This window comes from Pimephales promelas, chromosome 11, assembly GCF_988280905.1.
Source record: "Pimephales promelas chromosome 11, fPimPro1.hap1.1, whole genome shotgun sequence".
NCBI lineage: Eukaryota > Metazoa > Chordata > Actinopteri > Cypriniformes > Leuciscidae > Pimephales > Pimephales promelas.
Genome location: NC_142779.1, coordinates 36,242,206 through 36,262,639, shown reverse-complemented (window position 1 = coordinate 36,262,639; position 20,434 = coordinate 36,242,206). Strand labels below are relative to the sequence as shown.

Sequence of the window (20,434 nt, the reverse complement as noted above, 5' to 3'; positions counted from 1 at the left end):
AACAAGTTTACATGCATCCATGATAAAAAATACAATGCAGTATCACCTCATTTCTCAAAGAGGCTGAAAACGGTTCGCTCGCAGATTCAGTCTGTCTTTCTGAGGGCCTGCTCTGCTCTGATTGGTTGGATGGCTCAGTCTGTTGTGATTGGTCGACCGCTTATATGCGTGTCGGAAATGAAAATCCCGTTATCATTTCTGAATTCTGAATCTTCCTCAGCGCTTGATACACGGTGGAGCGGATCGCAGCTGATCTGTGACCCGTACAGACCAGTTGACCCACGGCTCGGCACGCATTCACGGATTAACTGCTAAATTTAACCATCATAAAGTTAACGTTTCATTTGATTTGAATTTAATTTGGAAGTGTTTTATCTTGCCAATTTACACATTCAAACTATTTTATGGCATTATGCAAATTAGTTAAATCATTACACATGCATGAAGTGAGACTGGAGTTAGACGACTCCTTTCAGCAGAATCACTTCTTGCTTTTGAAACAGTAACTTTATTTGTCGTGCACTTTGATCTTTGAAACTTTGCAGAGCTTTTACATTCTCAAACAGCCGCTATATTACTCATAAACCAGTCTCATGCACCAGTCTCATGCACCAGTCTCATGCACCAGTCAGTTCCAATTCTCTTTCCCGCTCAAATGTAGTGAAAGTAGTCTGACTTTATGATATTTGTACGTGTAAATCTGTGAGTTTTAAGTATAAGGACTTACTGGACCACTATCTTTAATGGTCCTACATTCTTTTAACCCGGTGAGAGACACAAACCAAATGTATATGATATACTGTGTGTTTTTATTCATTAAACATTGTATATGTCCTTGCTGAAACAGTTTATAGAAATTAGTTGCCTTGCATATTACAGCAGTCTTTCAATGCTTCTTCAGGGAAAACCCAAGCATTTCTGTTAAACTTGGGAACATGTCAATATCGAATTGTTTTAAATATTTTACCATTTGTATTGTGTTTCTTTCTCCAAACCCCAGCGAGCACATGCTGTCGGGCCCTACAGCAGCTCTCTGACAGCGAGCCGCACACCTGTTCACTCACAGTCACACTTTGACATGCGGTCTCCATTCTTAAAGTTGCAGATTGAAGAGACCAGAGAGAGTGCCCGACCTTTTAATTCTGTGGATATTTACACATGTTGTGTTTTCATGCTTTATGGGGGATTCCCATAGACATAATGGCTTTTATACTGTACAAACGGTATATTCTCCCTAACCATAAACCTAATCATCACTCAAAACATTCAGCATTTTTACATTTTCAATAAACATCTATTAATCTGATTAAAAAGCTGTTTTCCTCATGGGGACCAAAAAATGTCCCAACAAGGACAAGGATGTTAGATATCGCCATGTTTGTGGACACACACACACGCACATTTAATTTATAGTTTTTTTTTTATGTGTAAGTTTGTAATTATTTTACTTTTTTTTTTTTTTACTATTTTACTATTTTTGTGAAAATTATTTCTACACCAATTTTCGCAATGTAGGTTATTTGATGCCTTTTCACAAAATTTAGACACTTATAAAAAACATGATTTCACAAAGATCAAAAACAGAGAAGATTACATGCAAAATGATTTAGCTGGATAAACATAGAAAATATATTGAAGATTGCAGCAAAAACAAATTTATTAACGAGATATTTCACTGAAAAATCCAATTGTTGTTAATAATGTCGGAGCTTGACAGCAGCTCTCAGTGAAGATCGTTGTTTCAGCTCATAAGAGTCAAATTCTGCGCAATTTCTCCTTTTGTGTTCCATGGTGTCGACATGTAAATTATGTCATAAATAATGTTTTGTTGTATATAGTCTATTTGTTGAAAGACAACTAAATAAAGTTATTAATTTTTGATCAACACTGAATGACATGAGCCACTGGTGGTGAGAGCAGCGTCAGTGCGCGCGCGTCCCGTGATGGCGCTGTAACACCAGACTCGCTTCTGTCCGTGTGTGTGTCAGTGGATGACGCGGTGTGTGTGAGTGTGTGTGCTGCTCTCCAATCTGCTCTCTCGCTCTCTGTGTGTAGCTATCTGTCTCTGAGGTTTCGTACTGTTTCATGCTTTGGGTCAGCCCGTTCGACGCGAGACGGAATACCGTCACAAGGGTGTGGTTCACCCCAAAATGACATCGCCGTGTGTGAGTGGCAAGTGGAAGTAGGATTTCTCCCATCATTTAGAGATGTACACAGCGGTGAGTGTTGTTGTCCTGCTGGGGGAGCCACATGCGATTGATCCTGGTCTGGGTTTTGTTTTATTGTCGATCTGATGATTTGGAGCCGATGTGTGTGTGTGTGTCCGTGTATTGTGATCAGTGATGGTGAGATTACGCGCACCGCGTTGGTTTGGTTTACTCGCGATCACGCGATTTATTGTTGCTCCATTGTCTCTCCACACAGAGCTCCGGATCCGGGAACGCGTCCCTGCGCTGCTCCATGTCTTCATCGGCGGATTTCTCAGATGATGAAGAGTACAGTGTGAAGTCTGGCTCGGTGTCACCGGCACCGGGAGACACGTTACCGTGGAATTTACCGAGACACGAGCGGTCGAAGCGGAAGATCCAGGGAGGATCCGTGCTGGACCCCGCGGAGAGAGCTGTGCTCCGGATCGCGGGTAGGAAACAAAACATCCCATACACATCCATCCAACATCACGAGGCCTGCTGTCATTGTGCTGTTTGATCAGTCAAGAGCTGGAGAAACAATTACACACGATTGCAAATGTTTGGGTTTTAACGCACTGGAGCTTTAGCTGGTTATGGGTGTGATCGGGATCAAATCCACAGGTCATCATCATCATCATGACATCATCATAAGAGAATATAATAAGTGGAACGTAATGGGCTCTGAAAGTATTTTGGTAGCTGGACGCCTGTGTTGTTTTTAAAGAGAGATGATTCAGCGATCTGGAGTGTGTGTGTGTGTGTGTGTGTGTGTGTGGAATGAGAGGACATCATGCTCTCCTGTAGACAGACTGGGATCATTGCAGTGTTCTCCTCAAACACAACTAGAGGGTTTTCAGTGCTCTGGGGTTTACTCAAAGAACACTGGAGAAAAGTTCTTAAAAGACCAGAAGAACCTTTTAATAAGAACCTTTTGTGGAATTAAAAGATTTCATTAAAATTCTTCATGGAACCATCAATGCCAATAAAGAACCTTCAATTTTAACAGCGATGACACTATCTATCTATCTATCTATCTATCTATCTATCTATCTATCTATCTATCTATCTATCTATCTATCTATCTATCTATCTATCTATCTATCTATCTATCTATCTATCTATCTATCTATCTATCCATCCATCCATCAGTCTATCCGTCTGTCCTATCTATCTATCTATCTATCTATCTATCTATCTATCTATCTATCTATCTATCTATCTATCTATCTATCTATCTATCTATCTATCTATCTATCTATCTATCTATCTATCTATCTATCCATCCATCCATCAGTCTATCCGTCTGTCCTATCTATCTATCTATCTATCTGTCCGTCCGTCCATCCGTCCGTCCGTCCTATCTATCTATCTATCTATCTATCTATCTATCTATCTATCTATCTATCTATCTATCTATCTATCTATCTATCTATCTATCTATCTATCTATCTATCTATCCATCCATCCATCCGTCTAACCGTCTGTCCGTCTGTCCTATCTATCTATCTATCTATCTATCTATCTATCTATCTATCTATCTATCTATCTATCTATCTATCTATCTATCTATCTATCTATCTATCTATCTATCTATCTATCTATCTATCCGTCTATCCGTCTGTCCGTCTGTTCTATCTATCTATCCATCCATCCATCCATCCATCCATCCATCCGTCTAACCGTCTGTCCTATCTATCTATCTATCTATCTATCTATCTATCTATCTGTCTGTCTGTCTGTCTGTCTGTCTGTCTGTCTGTCTGTCTGTCTGTCTGTCTGTCTGTCTGTCTGTCTGTCTGTCTGTCTGTCTGTCTGTCTGTCTGTCTGTCTGTCTGTCTATCTATCTATCTATCTATCTATCTATCTATCTATCTATCTATCTATCTATCTATCTATCTATCTATCTATCTATCTATCTATCTATCTATCTAAAAACATAGCCTATACAAACAGTCTGCAGTTCATCATTTGGTATTTCTATGAGAAATAATAAATAGACAGATAAAATAACATGCATTGTTGTGAGATTAGAAAGAGAGCTGCATGGGCTGAAGTGTTATGGGAGTTCGGATTGCTCTGCTTCTGCTGGAAGAGATGTTGTAAAGACAGTATTTGAGGCTCATCATGTTCCCCCCAGGTGAAAAGGAAATGTATTTAAATTGTACTTATTTTGATATACTTAATGTATTTTAAGTGCACCGTATTAAATATGTATTAAATGTGCTAAATTGAAACAACTTCAAGTATATTAAGTGTACTTTAATATGTATTTAAGTTCAATTTTAAGGTAATAGTAATATATTTTATTATATTAAATTGTGCTAAAATGGAACCATTTTAAGTACATTTAATGTAATATAATAGCACTTATTTAAAGTGTATTTTAATACACTTTAAATCGACTTTAGAAATACAGCATTAGTATATTTTAGCTTCACATTAATGCGTTCTAAGTATATTTTAAATATAATTTCAGCTTATTAATAATGTATTAGTAGAACACTATAGGACCCAGTATTAACATATTAAAAATATATTTTTTCCAAAAACCATTTAATATAAAAATAATATATTTTAATGTATTAAAAATACAGTTAAACATTTTAATTCAACAAAACCCAGTAAAAAAATATTTCTACAAAACACACAAACACTCTTTGAAAGATAAACTTTATTGCACTACATCAGTAAAGCATTATGAAAACTAAACAAAATACATTAACATAAAATGCATTGATTTGCAGAGGTATTAAACAGAACAAAAAATAAATAAATAAATAAATAAATAAACTAACTGAAAGGAGTAGTTCACTTTTTTAAAAAAAACTTTTGCTGATAATTTACTCACCCCCATGTCTTCCAAGATGTCCATGTCTTTCTTTCTTCAGTCGAAAAGGAATTAAGGTTTTTGATGAAAACATTCCAGCATTTTTCTCCATATAATGGACTTCACTAGGAACAAAACGGTTCAAGGTCCAATGGCTAACAGTCAATTTGTCGTGAAAGCATGAGAATTGCTCAATTGCGAGAGTCTCGTGCTGAATGCTTGAGAGTTGGCAGCCCTGACAAATCTTTTTTCAAGTCAATTCATTCATTTCGTTCGTTGAATGAACCTAATGACTCAGAAAAAGATTTGTTAATTTTGATGAACGAGTTTGAATAGGAGAGTTATGAACATGCATAACAGAACAGAGCAAGGCGACCATTTGAGCTTATAAAACTTAAACGTTGTTTTTTTTTTTTTTAAATGACCGATCGTTTCGCTTGATAAGACCCTTATTCATCGTCTGGAATCGTTTAAAGCCCTTTGAACAGTTTGCACAGAAACTGTCTTTTGGACCTTGAACCGTTTGGTTCCCAATGAAGTCCATATGGAGAAAATCCTGAAATGTTTTCATCAAAAACCTTAATTTCTTTTCAACTGAAGAAAGAATGACATGGATATCTTGGCATGGGGGTGAGTAAGTTATCAGCAAAAGTTTTTTTTTTTAAGTGAACTAATCCTTTAAGTCAAACAAAGTGAAATACAATAGCAAAAAGTAAAGTGGCCAAGTCGTGAGTAAAAAGAGAAGTTCGTGACTTGTTCAGTCTGCCATAGACTCTTTTGGGGACATCAGAAACACAGAGGGAAATCTGGAAAGAATAAAAAAAACAAGCATTAGTATAAACTTGTTCATTTATAATTCTAATAAAAAGCTGTCACTTTGTTACTTAATTCAGAACACTTACTGAAGTATTAGTGCACAAAAAGTCAGATATAATTATTATAACAAATAGGATTTTTCTTTATCATAAAGAATTTTCTAACCATTTCTGAGGTTTCAGGAAGACACAGCTCAGATGATCTTGGGCTTGAGCTGAATGAACCTCGTTTCATGGACTCCAGGGCCTCTTTGAGAGATGATAATATCCCTGGAAGCTCTACAAGAAAAAATAAAGTTGCATGTTATACAAAGTTAGGGCAGAACAAACACTAGTTTGTGTTCTTCATATATAATTTGTATTTTGTTTAAATGATTTAACGAACCATTACTGTAACTTCCACGCTATTGTTAAAGTAATTATTCATTATTAATAAAGACAGAACATTCTATTGAAAGTTACAAGTTGGTGACAGCTGATAACGACTTGATTAAATGTAAAAAAGCTGAATACCACACATAAAATCATATAAATCAGTACCTCGAGAAAAACACGATTATGCGATTGCATAATTCAATGCATAATCAGGCAAAATACATATTCATTTTTCAAATACGTGTTAATATATAATAGGTCACTTAACTAGCTGCTACATGACACACTATATTGACTGTTTTTGTTGTTTTTCACCAACAAAAAGTTACAAATCAAGAGGATCAACTACTACTTACTCCTCATCTACTCACAGGTTTAATAAAAAAATGTCTTTGCAATGTGCAAATTCCTTGGCTAGGCTAAATATTAAATATAAAATCTCTCATTTCATTATTTAACATCGTTTTAATTTCTCAGTGCAAGATATTTAATAATTGGTTTTGTGAAAGCTTATAGTTGGTGATTACAACTTTATTTATTTATTGAATTGACATGAAAACTGACAGCCTACTAATAATTAATTCGATTTTACTATGAATTAAATATCACAAATGTGTAAGTTTTATTAGAGCTTAAAATATATTATAATATTTAAAACACAAGACGTTACTTAGGGACAATCAAGCCTGTTGTGTAATCACCTAAATAACCTTTTTTTCTGCAAACACAGTGTGCAATGTTTTTATAGTTGTTTTATGTCACTGTCTAGATCTATAACATTAAGTTGATAGACGTCAATGGATAGACGATAACTCGCTTTAGTGTCAAATCAACAGAAACGCAGTAATCCACCGACATCAACTTCTGAAAATATTTTCTAAACCCAAAGTGAGAATAAAGCCAATTATACTAATCACTTAAACAAATAAACTTACCACCAAGAAGTAAGATCTTTTCTAGCAGTAGTTTGCTCTGTCCATGTCGTGGCGGCGCAGCTCTGCGTTGTCCTCTTCACTGCTAAATTGTTCGCGGGAGCTGACGACCTGGTAATCTGCTCGTGTGTTCTCTTAATATTAGATCGGTGCTATCCACATTCACTAGGTCCGAGTCAGTGAAATAACAAAGCAAAATTTGGAAAATACATGATTTCTGTTGAAATATCCGAAGCTATAACGGAATACCACAGACAGTCAGTATCCGCTGTCCGCGCCCCGCCCAACATGTAAGTTCAAATAGCAGTGTGTGATTGGACAATTGCCGGCAAGCTTGTTTTGAAAAGATTGGCTCTGATTGGTCCAAATGAATGCAGCTGGAAATACTAACTAACTAACGGCCACAAAAAAAGAAACAACTCTGTTAATATAAACATAACATGCTTTATAAACAGGTTTTTTATTCATTTTGGCTAAACAAATGTAAGAGTCAAGCTTTAACAAATTTGTTTTGTTTTTCTAGTATGTACCTGATCTTTTATGTTGATGTGTGCAAGTACTGGTATTCACTTGTTTTGTGGAAAAGACTATTTGATTAATTAATGCAGAAGTATAGAAGTGCATTACTTAATTTTTAAACTTTATATATATATATATATATATATATATATATATATATATATATGTCTCATTTGTTTTTCACAATATTTTTTTAAAGCAGGGCTGAAGCACATGCTACTGTACAGTATAACATAAATATTAAAAATATATTGCTCTAGTCCTATACAAGGTTAAATAAGTTATAAGGTTACAAATTGCTATACACACAAAGTAAACACAAAAATTACTTTAATTTAGCAACAAGTATGCTTTCTGCAAATACACTAAAATTTCACTAAAACTATGTTTGTTTTTAGCATATTTCTAAAAGTGTAATTAAGTGTATATTTATTAGCATTGCGTTTCTAGTAAAACATTTTAAATACAATTAAAATGTTTGTATTTAGCATATTTCTTAAAAATGTAATTAAATACCAATGTACTTCTAGTACACTTTTTAGAAACATATTTAAAGCATGATTGTCATTAGCATATTTATTAAAAATATAATTAAGCATACATTTATTACCAATGTACTAATAATATACTTTTTTAGAAATACATTAAAAGTATGCTTTTCTATAGTGTATTTCTTAAAAGTGTATTTAAACATATATTTATTACCAATGTAGTTCTAATATACTTTTTAGAAATACATTTAAAGTATAATTATCATTAGCATATTTATTAAAAATATAATAAAGCATACATTTATTACCAATATATTACTAATATACTTTTTATAAATACATTAAAAGTATGCTTTTCTATAGTATATTTCTTAAAAGTGTAATTAAATATATATTTATTACCAATGTACTTCTAGTATACTTTTTAGAAATATACTAAAATGCAATAAAATACATTTTTAGTACACTTTAAATAAGCATGTTGTAAATACAAATGTATTATAAACACACTATTTGTATTTCAAATATATTTTTAATACATTTAATACAACGTCTTTTTCACCTGGGCCAGTGTGAAGCCGAGGACGGGAATCATGAATCTTCTGGTTCTAGGACCTTGGAGAGCACGTGCACGCGCACAGACACATGGCAGCCAGTGAACAGGAGCGCGCGTCGAAAATAGAGGATGACTGTGCATGAGCATGATGATGACACATTATCAAGTGCATATTACGCATATTTGATATATATAGCATTCCGGATGAATGCTGAACAACACGTTGCACAGTGTCAAAAAGAATAGCTATAATTTGTAAAAAAAAATGAGCCTGCAAAATCTCATATCATACAGATTTTTGTTATTTCTGGGAGTGATGATACACACACAGTAAACGACAGTGACTGATATAACACACAGCTCGTCCTCGTACCGGGCGCACGCGGAGAGACCGGCTGAAGGGAGGAAGCCCGTTCATTGGCCGGGTTGTGGATGTAGGCGGGCGGCAGGGGCGTCGCCGGTCACCGCGCTGATCGCTCCCTCGCTCGGTCACTCGGGCAGGGCTTCAGTTCGGTAAATGACCAGTCTCGACCGCTCCGGTAATGGCCCGTTACGGACCGGGTCCGTACATGCTCGCCGACGAGTTGGAGTATCTCCAGGCGTACGAGGATGTGCTCGAGAAGTATAAAGGTAAAGAATCAGTTCAGTTTGTGAAAGAAACGGGGGGGATTTTGCCTAATAACCCTGTCGTTCCCGATGGGCAGCGCGAGAGTTAACGGTGTCAGAACGCCAGCATGTGAGGGTCGTTGTTTACAAAGCATGTTGAATTGCACTAAATGAATAAATAATAATAATAATAATAAATAAAAAATAATAAATAATTTTCAGGCGTTCATTTTCACTCATTTTCATTAATAAAAAAATCATCAATCCTACACTTCTAAAATATTCAGTATATATTGAAAATATATAATATTCGACATAAATCCAAATTTGGCAGAATATTAAACATTGAAAATGTTCAATTAGTGCAAGTCAGCATGCTTATTTTGTTTCAAATAGCCTACATTTGTCCTTATTTTTCTTCTATAGCCTAAGTGCAAATGCAGAAACCGGTTACTTTGTATAATGTATATAACACAAAGCATTTCTGTTTGGCAGAAATTTTATTACAAATATATATTAGTTACAGATATCACTCTGTTTATGTATTATAGACTTTTGGGTAACACTACAGGTTAAATATTTACCTACAATGAGCAATGCATTTGTTACACTATTGATCATTAAATAACATTAACATATATTTTTTTTTAAATCATGTATTATTAAATGCTGAAATTTAGATTAATAAATGTATTAGAAGTATTATAATTGTTAGTTCATGGTAATAAATGAAACCTAAATAGTAAATTGCTCCTGATGTTTGTAATTTAAGCCCATTGTGAAATTGTGATTATTGATCGGCGTGTTGTGTTGTCTCTGAATGCTTCATGCATTTACAATGGCCTTATGATCATTAGTCGTGTGTTTAGGTCGAGCTAACACACACACATCAGGAATATGATGATTATTGAGTGTCTGTTTCTGGTGATTTGTAGCAGAAGAGAGTCTATCAGCTGTTGAGGACATAAGCTCACAGTCAGCTGTGTGTGTGTGTGTGTGTGTGTGTGAGGCTGCTGCAGTCATATGATTAAGGGTCATTGATTCTGGGAGTTTTGCTTTCTGCAGGCAATATTCTTGACAAATACATTTTTATCTTTATTATTTGTCTTCTTTATCTTTAGTTTTTCTGTATTTGAGCTGTTTTTGTGTTGGTTGACAGACACGAACAGTGTTGAAAACACCCAAAAATTCCTGATTTTCTGGAATCACAAATCAGCGATGTTAAAAGTCCTCTTTTTTTGTGTGTCAGAAGTGTGTGACTAGAGGTCAGAGGTTATCAGAGCTAGTTTATTGGTCGCCGTTAACAAGCCTGGCTGTCGACTAGTGCTGGGGAAGCAGAGGCAGACCATATTGAGGGATAACAAATGAATATATGAAGAGTTCAGATGCAAGCCTCTAAATGCTATTTGAAATTTTCTTCTTTAATGATGATTTTTATCAAACTTGTATATTTAAGTTCAGTAATTTCACTTAAATAACAATTAATAGGTGATTATCATTGCCATTTAAGTGAAATCACTGAACTTAAATATACAAGCTTGATAAAAATCATCATTAAAGAAGAAAATTTCAAATGGCATTTAGAGGCTTTTGCCTTATCTATATATTGCTTTTGATGGCATGTATTTGAAAATACAATCATTTCATTCAATAATGCAAAATGTGCCTATTAGTAAAACGTTTTAACCCTTCTCTGTGGAAATTGAGAGATGAATCATAATAACATTTTCTATGGACGTTTAAAACTATGATCAACACAATGATTTATTGTGTGAATATTGAATACTGGTGTATCATGTGCTTTAGTTTATGCTATAGCTGCAATGAGGTTGTGGTGTTTCCTGAAAGAAATCTTTCATAAACAAATCTTTTTGCTTTAAGGAAGATTAAACACATAATAGCCTCACTTGTTTACTGTAACTCTTTCTTGGCGATGTCAGTTGTGATTTTAATGACAAACCAGTCGCAAAAACGATAATAAATGCAGTACATTGAAGAAAAGCACATTTCATTTTAATTAGACATTGTGCTTTATTCTTAGTTAAGGCATTAATGACACGATTTTCCTCACGTTGAATCCAGTTTTAGCTCTTCTTCCAGTAACAATGACTTCTAAACCACGTGAGCGACGCTTAAGACACACTGGAAACTGTGATGCTCTTCCTCTAAAATCATCACCAGAAAATCCCATATTTGAAAAAACTGTGAAGTGAGTTCATCACAGCTTCATTTTTTAATGAAGTGCATAAAATGTGAATATGAATGTCATTCAGCAATGCTGAGTTTCCCCTTCAGTCCGCTGGTCAGGATCTGTTCATGCAGTCTGAGTTCTCCAGAGAGTGGGAAACACTGACAATGATAAAATTGATGTTTAATGGAAACATTCCTGGACGTGACGTCGTGAAGTTGTGCGGGAACACTGATGGAGCTGTTCTCAGAACAAAAGATGTTCACATGCACTGTCTGGCCCTTTCTCGCGCGCTAAATGTCTCTCTTTAGCCGTACTGTGAACACTCGTGTGTGTGTGTGTTGTGCAGCTCGACGTGGGCAGGACGGGTCAGTGTTGGCGAAGCTGTCAAGCATAATGTGATCTACAGTCAATGTACACTTCATATGTTAGAAGAAATGGTTCTATTTAGAACCATAAATGGTTCCATCCCCCGCTTCATATATGGAACTCCAAAATGGTTCTATATAGAATCATTTTTTCTTTGGTAAAAGGTTCTATTGGCCAAGGGTTCTACCCAGAGGAACCCTTTTTTTAAGAGTGTATAGAACCTTTTAGGGGTTCCATATATGTAGCGCTGATAGAACCTTTTAAGGTTCTATATAGAACCTTTTCTTCTAAGAGTGTGTGGAGAGGGTAACTACATCTAGCAATATATATGTATATATATGATATTTGGCAAAAATGATCTGAAAAAAAGCTCTCACAACTAATGCTGTAAACTACACAGGAAAGATTTTATTATTATAAACAACAAAGCCCAAACTATTACACTCAACTGCTGTTTATTTTCAGATAAAATTAGTTTAACATAATTTATTGAAACGTACATGTGTGATTCTGAGTAAATAGACTCGTCTCTGGGGTTTTTCCAGATAACTAATGAACACTGGAGAACTTTCCTGAGGGAAACGCAACATTGTTCACAAGCTGTTTTATTGGCGTCTTTCTGCGGTTGAAACACAGATTGAGAGATTACATGAGACAGTAAGTTGTACTGTATATTTCAACACACTTTCTGATGCTCATGCATTTGTTTCATGCTATAACTTGTAATAAAGTGGAAGAAAAGGCTTGAGCTCCGCTCATACCAAAAATCAATTTCAAAGTGAACTATCCCTTTAAGATGCTCCTGGCAAAATTTTATCAAATGAAGTTTAGATTAATTTAATCTTTTAGCAAATATGGTCCGAAATGTTTATGGGTGTGGTCCATAAGGATCTATTGGCCTGTATCTTGTCAAACTTAAGTATACTGCGATCTCACGTCACATTTAAGAGAACAAAACGCCTTTTATTGTTTGAATTTCAAGATAAAATGGACCGAATATGAAAGATAAGGCTTATCAGAAGTAACGCACACAAAGCTCCTGTGATTATTGGATGCGAGGCGTTCAAAGTCATGTTTGATGAAGGGAAAAACACGGACCGACAACCCTGAACTGAAACCCTGCTTTTATGAAGCTATTTTTAAACTCTTAATGCGTTATTGTCACGTTAACTTGCCCTAAATTCAACATGAGAGAGATTTTCTTCACACACAGTATGAGTTGCGGTCTCGTTTGCCTCGCTTCTGATTGGCGGAGATAATCAGCCCTGATCATCAGACCACATCGATTATATCGGTGCATCTCTATTTATTCTCACAATGTTTTCATTGTTGCAGTGATGATTTATTTATTGTGTACATTTTCTCAGTCGCTTTGGTGCATTTCTCAGATCAGAACTGAAATTCTCAAAACGGCCTGTTCAATCTTCACATCATCGTGTGATTCGTACACATCACAAAAGCAGTTTTGCAGATTTGCAAATGATTATGTCAGCTCTCTGCTGTTCCTACATGATCTGCTGCTCATGTCTTATTGATCATAATGAGTCTCTGTTGAATAGTCTCACGCACACAACATTAGTTCATCACAGAAATCTATATGCTAAATGGTTGAACAAGTTGAACATAATATGCATGTACAGGTTTCCTTAAAGGAGTAGTTCACTTTTAAAAAAATGATTTACTCGCCCCCATGTCGTCCAAGATGTCCATGTCTTTCTTTCTTCAGTCGAAAAGAAATGAAGGTTTTTGATGAAAACATTCCAGGATTTTCTCCATATAATGGACTTCAATGGGAACCAAACGGTTCAAGGTCCAAAAGACAGTTTCAGTGCAAACTGTTCAAAGGGCTTTAAACGAGTCCAGACGATGAACAAGGGTCTTATCAAGCGAAACGATCGCTCATTTAATAAATAAATAACAAAGTTTAAGTTTTATAAGCTCAAATGGTCCTTGATAAGACCCTTATTCAATGTGTGGAATCGTTTAAAGCCATTTGAACAGTTTGCACTGAAACTCTCATTTGGACCTTGAACCGTTTGGTCCCCATTGAAGTCCATTATATGGAGAAAAATCCAAAAATCCATTCAAACTCCCACACACACTAAGGTGTGTAACCTACAATTGTCATCAAAACTTTCTCCAGAGTTTACATCAAAACTTTCTCCATAGTTCACTGTTGTATTGAGAACATGACTAAGCATTTTGAGTCGTGTTGAGTCAGCACTTGTCCTTCTGATGCACTGACATGTTCATGTTCACTGACATTTACTTTGGATTTGAGCAAGAGAGACTGGCTTTTGGTAGATTTGACGGTTCGTGTCTTGTTACTGTATGGAATTGAGTTGGTTTTTGGTTTCGAGATAAGTAGCACTGAATATGTGTGGTACAATACCTGGATAATTGGGTTTTCTTGGAGTGGCATTGTTGTAAATCAGAGGCGTTTCATCCAAGATGAGATTAAATCGCTTCCTTTCAAAACGTCTTAATGTTGTACTTTTGATCCGCACGTTTAAATAGTCCTGTACATTCGAGACTGGATCCTTCTTCAGCTCATGCACGTTACCATCGCTCAGGCCTGGAGACGTACGAACAGGTCTCCGTCATAAATTGCATAAGCCTTTGTCTTATTAAGAAAGCTCAAGGTGTGCTTAGGAGTGGGTGCGTCTCTCCTCAGATGAGAAGCTCTTTTCATGCATACTACACAGAACCAACACGTCTTACATCCGTTCGACTGCTTTTGTGATTTATGAGACCGAGTTGTTATGTGTGTGAACGGCAGAGAAGAAAAGCAACCTGGGGATTTGAAATATTAGCCCTTTCTGGTGATTGCATGTTGTTTTGTCTGTGTAAAGCACAGTACTATGAGGATTAGGGTATTGCAGAAAATCGGGATTTCCAGAGAGCTAATTTGCATAAAAGAGCCAGTAGTGTTTGTACTTATTAGCTGTAGTAAAATACAGGGCCGTGATATATTTAGTTCATACGCTCAGACACGTTGCGTTTAACCGGGTCAGATGGATTTAATTCATCTGCCGTCACATATTTTGCTACTTTCATGCACATCTTTCTCAGGTTTTAGACTCGCTGTAGTGAGTTTTGTGGTGTTCGAGGGTGTCTTGGTGTGAAATGATGTGTTAAATGCCTCTCTGAGACACAACAAGAGTCCAAAAACCTAAAAAAGACATCAAGGCACGTCAAAATCCAGTGTCCCGTCTATGAGAGTGCCTTCATCTGGGGGAGTTTTTGCATCGATCTATTTCTGGCTGCTATGTTTGATATCCCAGAGTCTTTGTTGTTGGAAGAATAAAATCTCTGCTTTAAAGTTTATTTTTTCATTCTGGAATCTGATACTGAAAGGAGTAGTTCACTTTTGAAAAAACTTTTGCTGATAATTTACTCGCCCCCATGTCATCCAAGATGTCCATGTCTTTCTTTCTTCAGTCGAAAAGAAATTAAGGTTTTTGATGAAAACATTCCAGGATTTTCTCCATATAATGGACTTCAATGGGAACCAAACGGTTCAAGGTCCAAAAGACAGTTTCAGTGCAAACTGTTCAAAGGGCTTTAAACGACACCAGACGATGAATAAGGGTCTTATCTAGCGTAACGATCGGTTATTTCAAAACTTATTCCAAAAATGTAACTTTTCTAAGGACAAATGCTAGCCTTGCTCTATTCTGTGAGGCGCGTTTGTAACGTCACGTAATACGTAATTACGTTCAAAAGGTCACGGGCGACGTAGCCGGAAGTACAGAATCAAAATCGTCCGACATCGTTGTTTTACCTTTTAATTCCTTTTTTTGTAAACGGCGTTTGAGTTAGTTTGCACGTTCAACTTGTAAACACTGACTCTGTGACCTTTTGAACGTAATTACGTATTACGTGACGTTACAAACGCGCCTCACAGAATAGAGCAAGGCTAGCATTTGTCCTTAGAAAAGTTACATTTTTGGAATAAGTTTTGAAATAACCGATCGTTTCGCTTGATAAGACCCTTATTCATCGTCTGGTGTCGTTTAAAGACATTTGAAGCTGCATCTGAATCTGTTATTAACTGTCTTTTGGACCTTGAACCGTTTGGTTCCCATTGAAGTCCATTATATGGAGAAAATCCTGGAATGTTTTCATCAAAAACCTTCATTTCTTTTCGACTGAAGAAAGAAAGACATGGACATCTTGGATGACACGGGGGCGAGTAAATTATCAGCAAAAGCTTTTTCAAAAGTGAACTACTCCTTTAAGGTCAGGAATCGGATACTTGTTATAAAATTAAAATTTATACTTATCGATTCCTGTGTTTGCATAGTTTGTGTTCGCACTTTTATATATATATATATATATATATATATATATATATATATATATAAAAAAGTCGCAAATGAGCAAACCGTAGGATTTGAGCCACTTTTGCTTGCGGTCTGAATGTATAGGATAGGATCTGACAGCAGCTTTATCACAAACCAGAAGCAAACGATTTCATAATGCTTTCTCTGTAAATCACGTTTTTAAAAAACAATCATATATGTTTTTTTATGTGTACAAAACACTTTATTAACATTATAAGTAAAACATATTAAAATGTAAAATTTAAATTCATGCCATGACCCTCTAAATCCCTCTTCATATCCGCTGCCTCATAGTCATGGTTGTGTTATTTCTGAGGAAAGTGTTTCTTTCCGCATAGCGAGTGTAAACTCTTGAAGTAACGCTTATAAATAGCTGTCCAGCCGGGAATGTGTAATACCACACCTGTGATGAGGCGCCGGGTCACGGAGACTGAAACACTGGCACAGCAAATGCCAAAGGGTCCACTGTCACATGACCTGTCACATGACCCACCGTCCACCACTGAATGACACAGTCAAACATGGTCTAGGAGCGTTTCAATGTGTGTGTGTGTGTGTTTCTAATACACTATCTCAGATTCAGAAAGGTTTCAGATTTGTATTTATGCTCTGGAAACCATGATGTATTTTTAGCGTTTATTACCTTTTATTAAGATTTTATTAGAATATTAGAAGTTTTTATCCCTGACATATGAATAAAAATCAAATTATTTATTTGATCTCTGGAAAAAAAAAGGTTTGCATGTGTGTTTTATGTTGAGGTGAGTTTCATATTTGATAGCTCAGGCCCATTTATTAGGCCTATGTAATACGATATAATAAGAATATGGAGCTCATACTCAAAGAAGTAAAAATTTCAATTCAATTTTGTGCAAAAGCTGATATTAATACGAAATTCGTATCACTTATACTGTAAATCAATCTTTTACTTGCTAATAACTATCAATCAGATTACAGAAGGTGTGTAGTAGCAGCAGGTTGATGTTGATCGCGTTGATTATTATGAATATGATACAGCAGGCGTTGTTATATTATATATTATATATATTAGGGCTGTGCAAAAATTAATTGCGATTAATCGCATCCAAAATAAAAGTCTGTGTTTACATAATATATTTGTGTGTGCTGTATATAATTATTTTGTATATATAAATACACAAACATGCATGAATATATTGAAGAAAATGTGTTATTCATATATAAAATATTTATATTTCTAAAATATAGATTATGTATTTATATATATATATATATATATATACAGAATTTAAGTGCAAATAATTCTTAAATATATACATGCATGCATAGGTATTTATATATACAAAATAATCATATACAGCACACACAAATATATTATGTAAACACAGACTTTTATTTTGGATGCGATTAATCGCAATTAATTTTTGCACAGCCCTAATATATATTATATATTATTTATGGGTAATGTTGCAGTGAATCACTAACTGCGCTTTTCCCGCTCTGAAGGAAGTGTCAGTGGAGTTTGCCTGTTCAAAAGTCATTTGTTCTGTGTGGTTGCTAAGGCATTGCTATGCGGTTGCTAGGGTGTTCAGGCTGGTTGCTTACTGGCTCAGAAGAGCCCACCTCCCCGTCTCTATTGTACCCTGCGCTGTTGAATTTGGGTCGCTCATTCATGGTGAATCTGTGGGCTTTTTTGCCCGTCTGCAGGCAAAAGTTCAACTTCAATGGCTTAGAAAAGTGCAAACAAGCTATACAATTCAATAAAATCACAATCACAATATTGTCCCACTTTAAATAAGACTGATTAAATAACACCTGGGGCTAATGATGCAGTCGATTTTTATGCCTTGATATCTGAGCAGTAGCAATATTAAAGTCACACTACATGTCAAGTTCAATATACAGGGTTAGGGGTCTGTTCTCTAATATTGAATATGAGCAATAATAATGTGCCGCTTGCCTTAGGAAACACCACTAATAACACGGTAACACTTTACAATAAAGTTCATTAGTTAACATGTACAATATGTGAACAATAGTTCTTCAGCCTTTATTAATCTTAGTTAATATTAATTCCAACATTTACTAATACGTTATTAAAATCAAAGGTTGTATTAGTTAACATTGGACTGTGAACTAACATGAATGCACAATGAACAGCTGGATTTTGTATTAACTAACTTTAACAAAGATTAATAAACACTGTAACTAATGCATTTTTTCATCGTTAGTTCATGTTAGTTAATGCATTTACTAATGTTAATTAATGAACCTTATTGTAAAGTGTTACCAATAGACTTTCTAAAGGTTTTCTAAAACAGATCCGCACTGTGTTGTTGTTTATCAGACAGTCTCTAAGAGTCCACATGGCCTTCGGTGATGTTAATGGGGATCAGCTGTGTGTAGATGAGTGTTTTGGACATTTGTTTCTTCTGGCTATTTCATTTATTGACTGGTTTCTATTTCTTTGGGTAAAAAGGCATGTGTGCACAAAGGCAGTGTCTATGTCTGGATAACTTTACACTATTGTTCTGAATATGCAGTATAAAGAGCACAATATTATATCTCTCAAATCAATGCAACGTCTCTTTCTTGACGCATCACGGATTAGCAAATATTGCGAGATTATAGTATGTAATAGAAATATGACTTTGTGTCAGTATCAAATTGCAAAAGCTGTGATTTAATGAAATAAATATATGCGCTGCGTGTTTCAGAGCGAAGCGCAGCTCTGGGCTTTATGGACAAAAACTCGTAATCCTTAATGTTTAGATAAATTATATTATATTTGTTGTTATTTGTTACAGTTATGTTCAGTTTTCATAAGTCACATGTCTTCCTTTGTTTGATTTTCCCGCCACTCCTTTGTTACCATGGTAACCGCGATTAGTTTGTTTGTTTCAGGTGTGTTTCATTAATTATCTTTAATTGTGTCAGTATTTAAGTTCCTCCTCTTGTTGTCCGGTCATGTTTGCGTTACGATGTTTCTCCTCTGCCCTGTGTGTGTTACTGTTGTGTGGATTATTAATAATTAACAGTGAACTTCAGTCTGTTTCTGCACACCCTAATTACATTATTATTAAGGACATTCTATTCTATAGTAATATTATATATCTGTCATAATTTCTTCAAGTTAGAGAGTGTTTTTGACTTTTTTTTTCTCAAATAAAATGAGGAAATGCTGATAAAGCGTATATTCATGTGTTCACGTCTAATGCAGTGCACGTGACGTGTGTGTTGTCTGAACACACGGCTATAAAATCATCACAGCCACAATCTTCTCCTTGACATCATTTTACCGACTGGCAGATATTATGAGATTGCAGTATATGTGTAAGGCTGCAGGATTAATAGGAAAAAACGAAAATAGGAATATGGCTTAGTGTCATTATCAATTAGCAAAGGTGATGAAATAAATCAACACTGAAGAGAGATGAACTCCATAATCCTCTTCAACATCATTACATCATTCAGATAGAGGACAAGAAGAGTGACAGAACATTCCCCTCATTCCTCTGACAGTGGAGGCATTGCCACTCTTATGAGGATTTTACACTGGATTAATCACATGACCACAAGGCATGAAGCCTGTCTTTGTGTTCATCCTCCTCCCATCAGCCCCTGCTCACCACATTATCACTCGCTCCATCCATCCATCCATCCATCCATCCATCCATCCATCCATCCATCCATCCATCCATCCATCCATCCATCCATCCATCCATCCATCCATCCATCCATCCATCCATCCATCCATCCATCCATCCATCCATCCATCCATCCATCCATCCATCCATCCATCCATCCATCCATCCATCCATCTATCTATCTATCTATCTATCTATCTATCTATCTATCTATCTATCTATCTATCTATCTATCTATCCATTTATTCATCCATCCATCTTTACATCAATCTTTACATCCATCCATATATTCATCCATCCATCCATCCATCCATCAATCTTTACATCCATCCATATATTCATCCATCCATCCATCCATCCATCCATCCATCCATCCATCCATCTTTACATCCATCCATCCATCCATCCATCCATCCATCCATCCATCCATCTTTACATCAATCTTTACATCCCTCCAATTTATTCATCTATCCCTCCCTCCATCCATCCCTCCATCTATTCATACCTCCTTCCATCCATCTATTTATCCATCCATCCATCCATCTTTACATCAATCTTTACATCCATCTATATATTCATCCATCTATCAGTTCAT

At 35.7% G+C, this 20,434-nt stretch overlaps 1 protein-coding gene and 1 long non-coding RNA gene across 7 annotated transcripts in view; one reads left to right on the top strand and one right to left on the bottom strand.

Annotated features, from left to right (window-relative positions):
- The window catches only part of dst (dystonin), a 302,233-nt gene that overhangs the window by 4,059 nt on the left and 277,740 nt on the right, over nucleotides 1–20,434 (top strand). For 3 of the 6 annotated variants that reach the window (XM_089117354.1, XM_089117353.1, XM_089117352.1), the window contains exon 4: nucleotides 2,425–2,638. In XM_089117354.1, coding sequence (XP_088973480.1) covers nucleotides 2,425–2,638 — 214 coding nt within the window. The other 3 variants (XM_089117349.1, XM_089117350.1, XM_089117351.1) reach the window with 3 other exon arrangements.
- Nucleotides 5,151–7,584, bottom strand: LOC148977257 (uncharacterized). Its single transcript, XR_016145658.1, has 3 exons — nucleotides 7,142–7,584; nucleotides 5,998–6,110; nucleotides 5,151–5,822 (listed from the first exon to the last, which is right to left on the bottom strand). It is a non-coding gene; the product is annotated as an uncharacterized LOC148977257 (long non-coding RNA).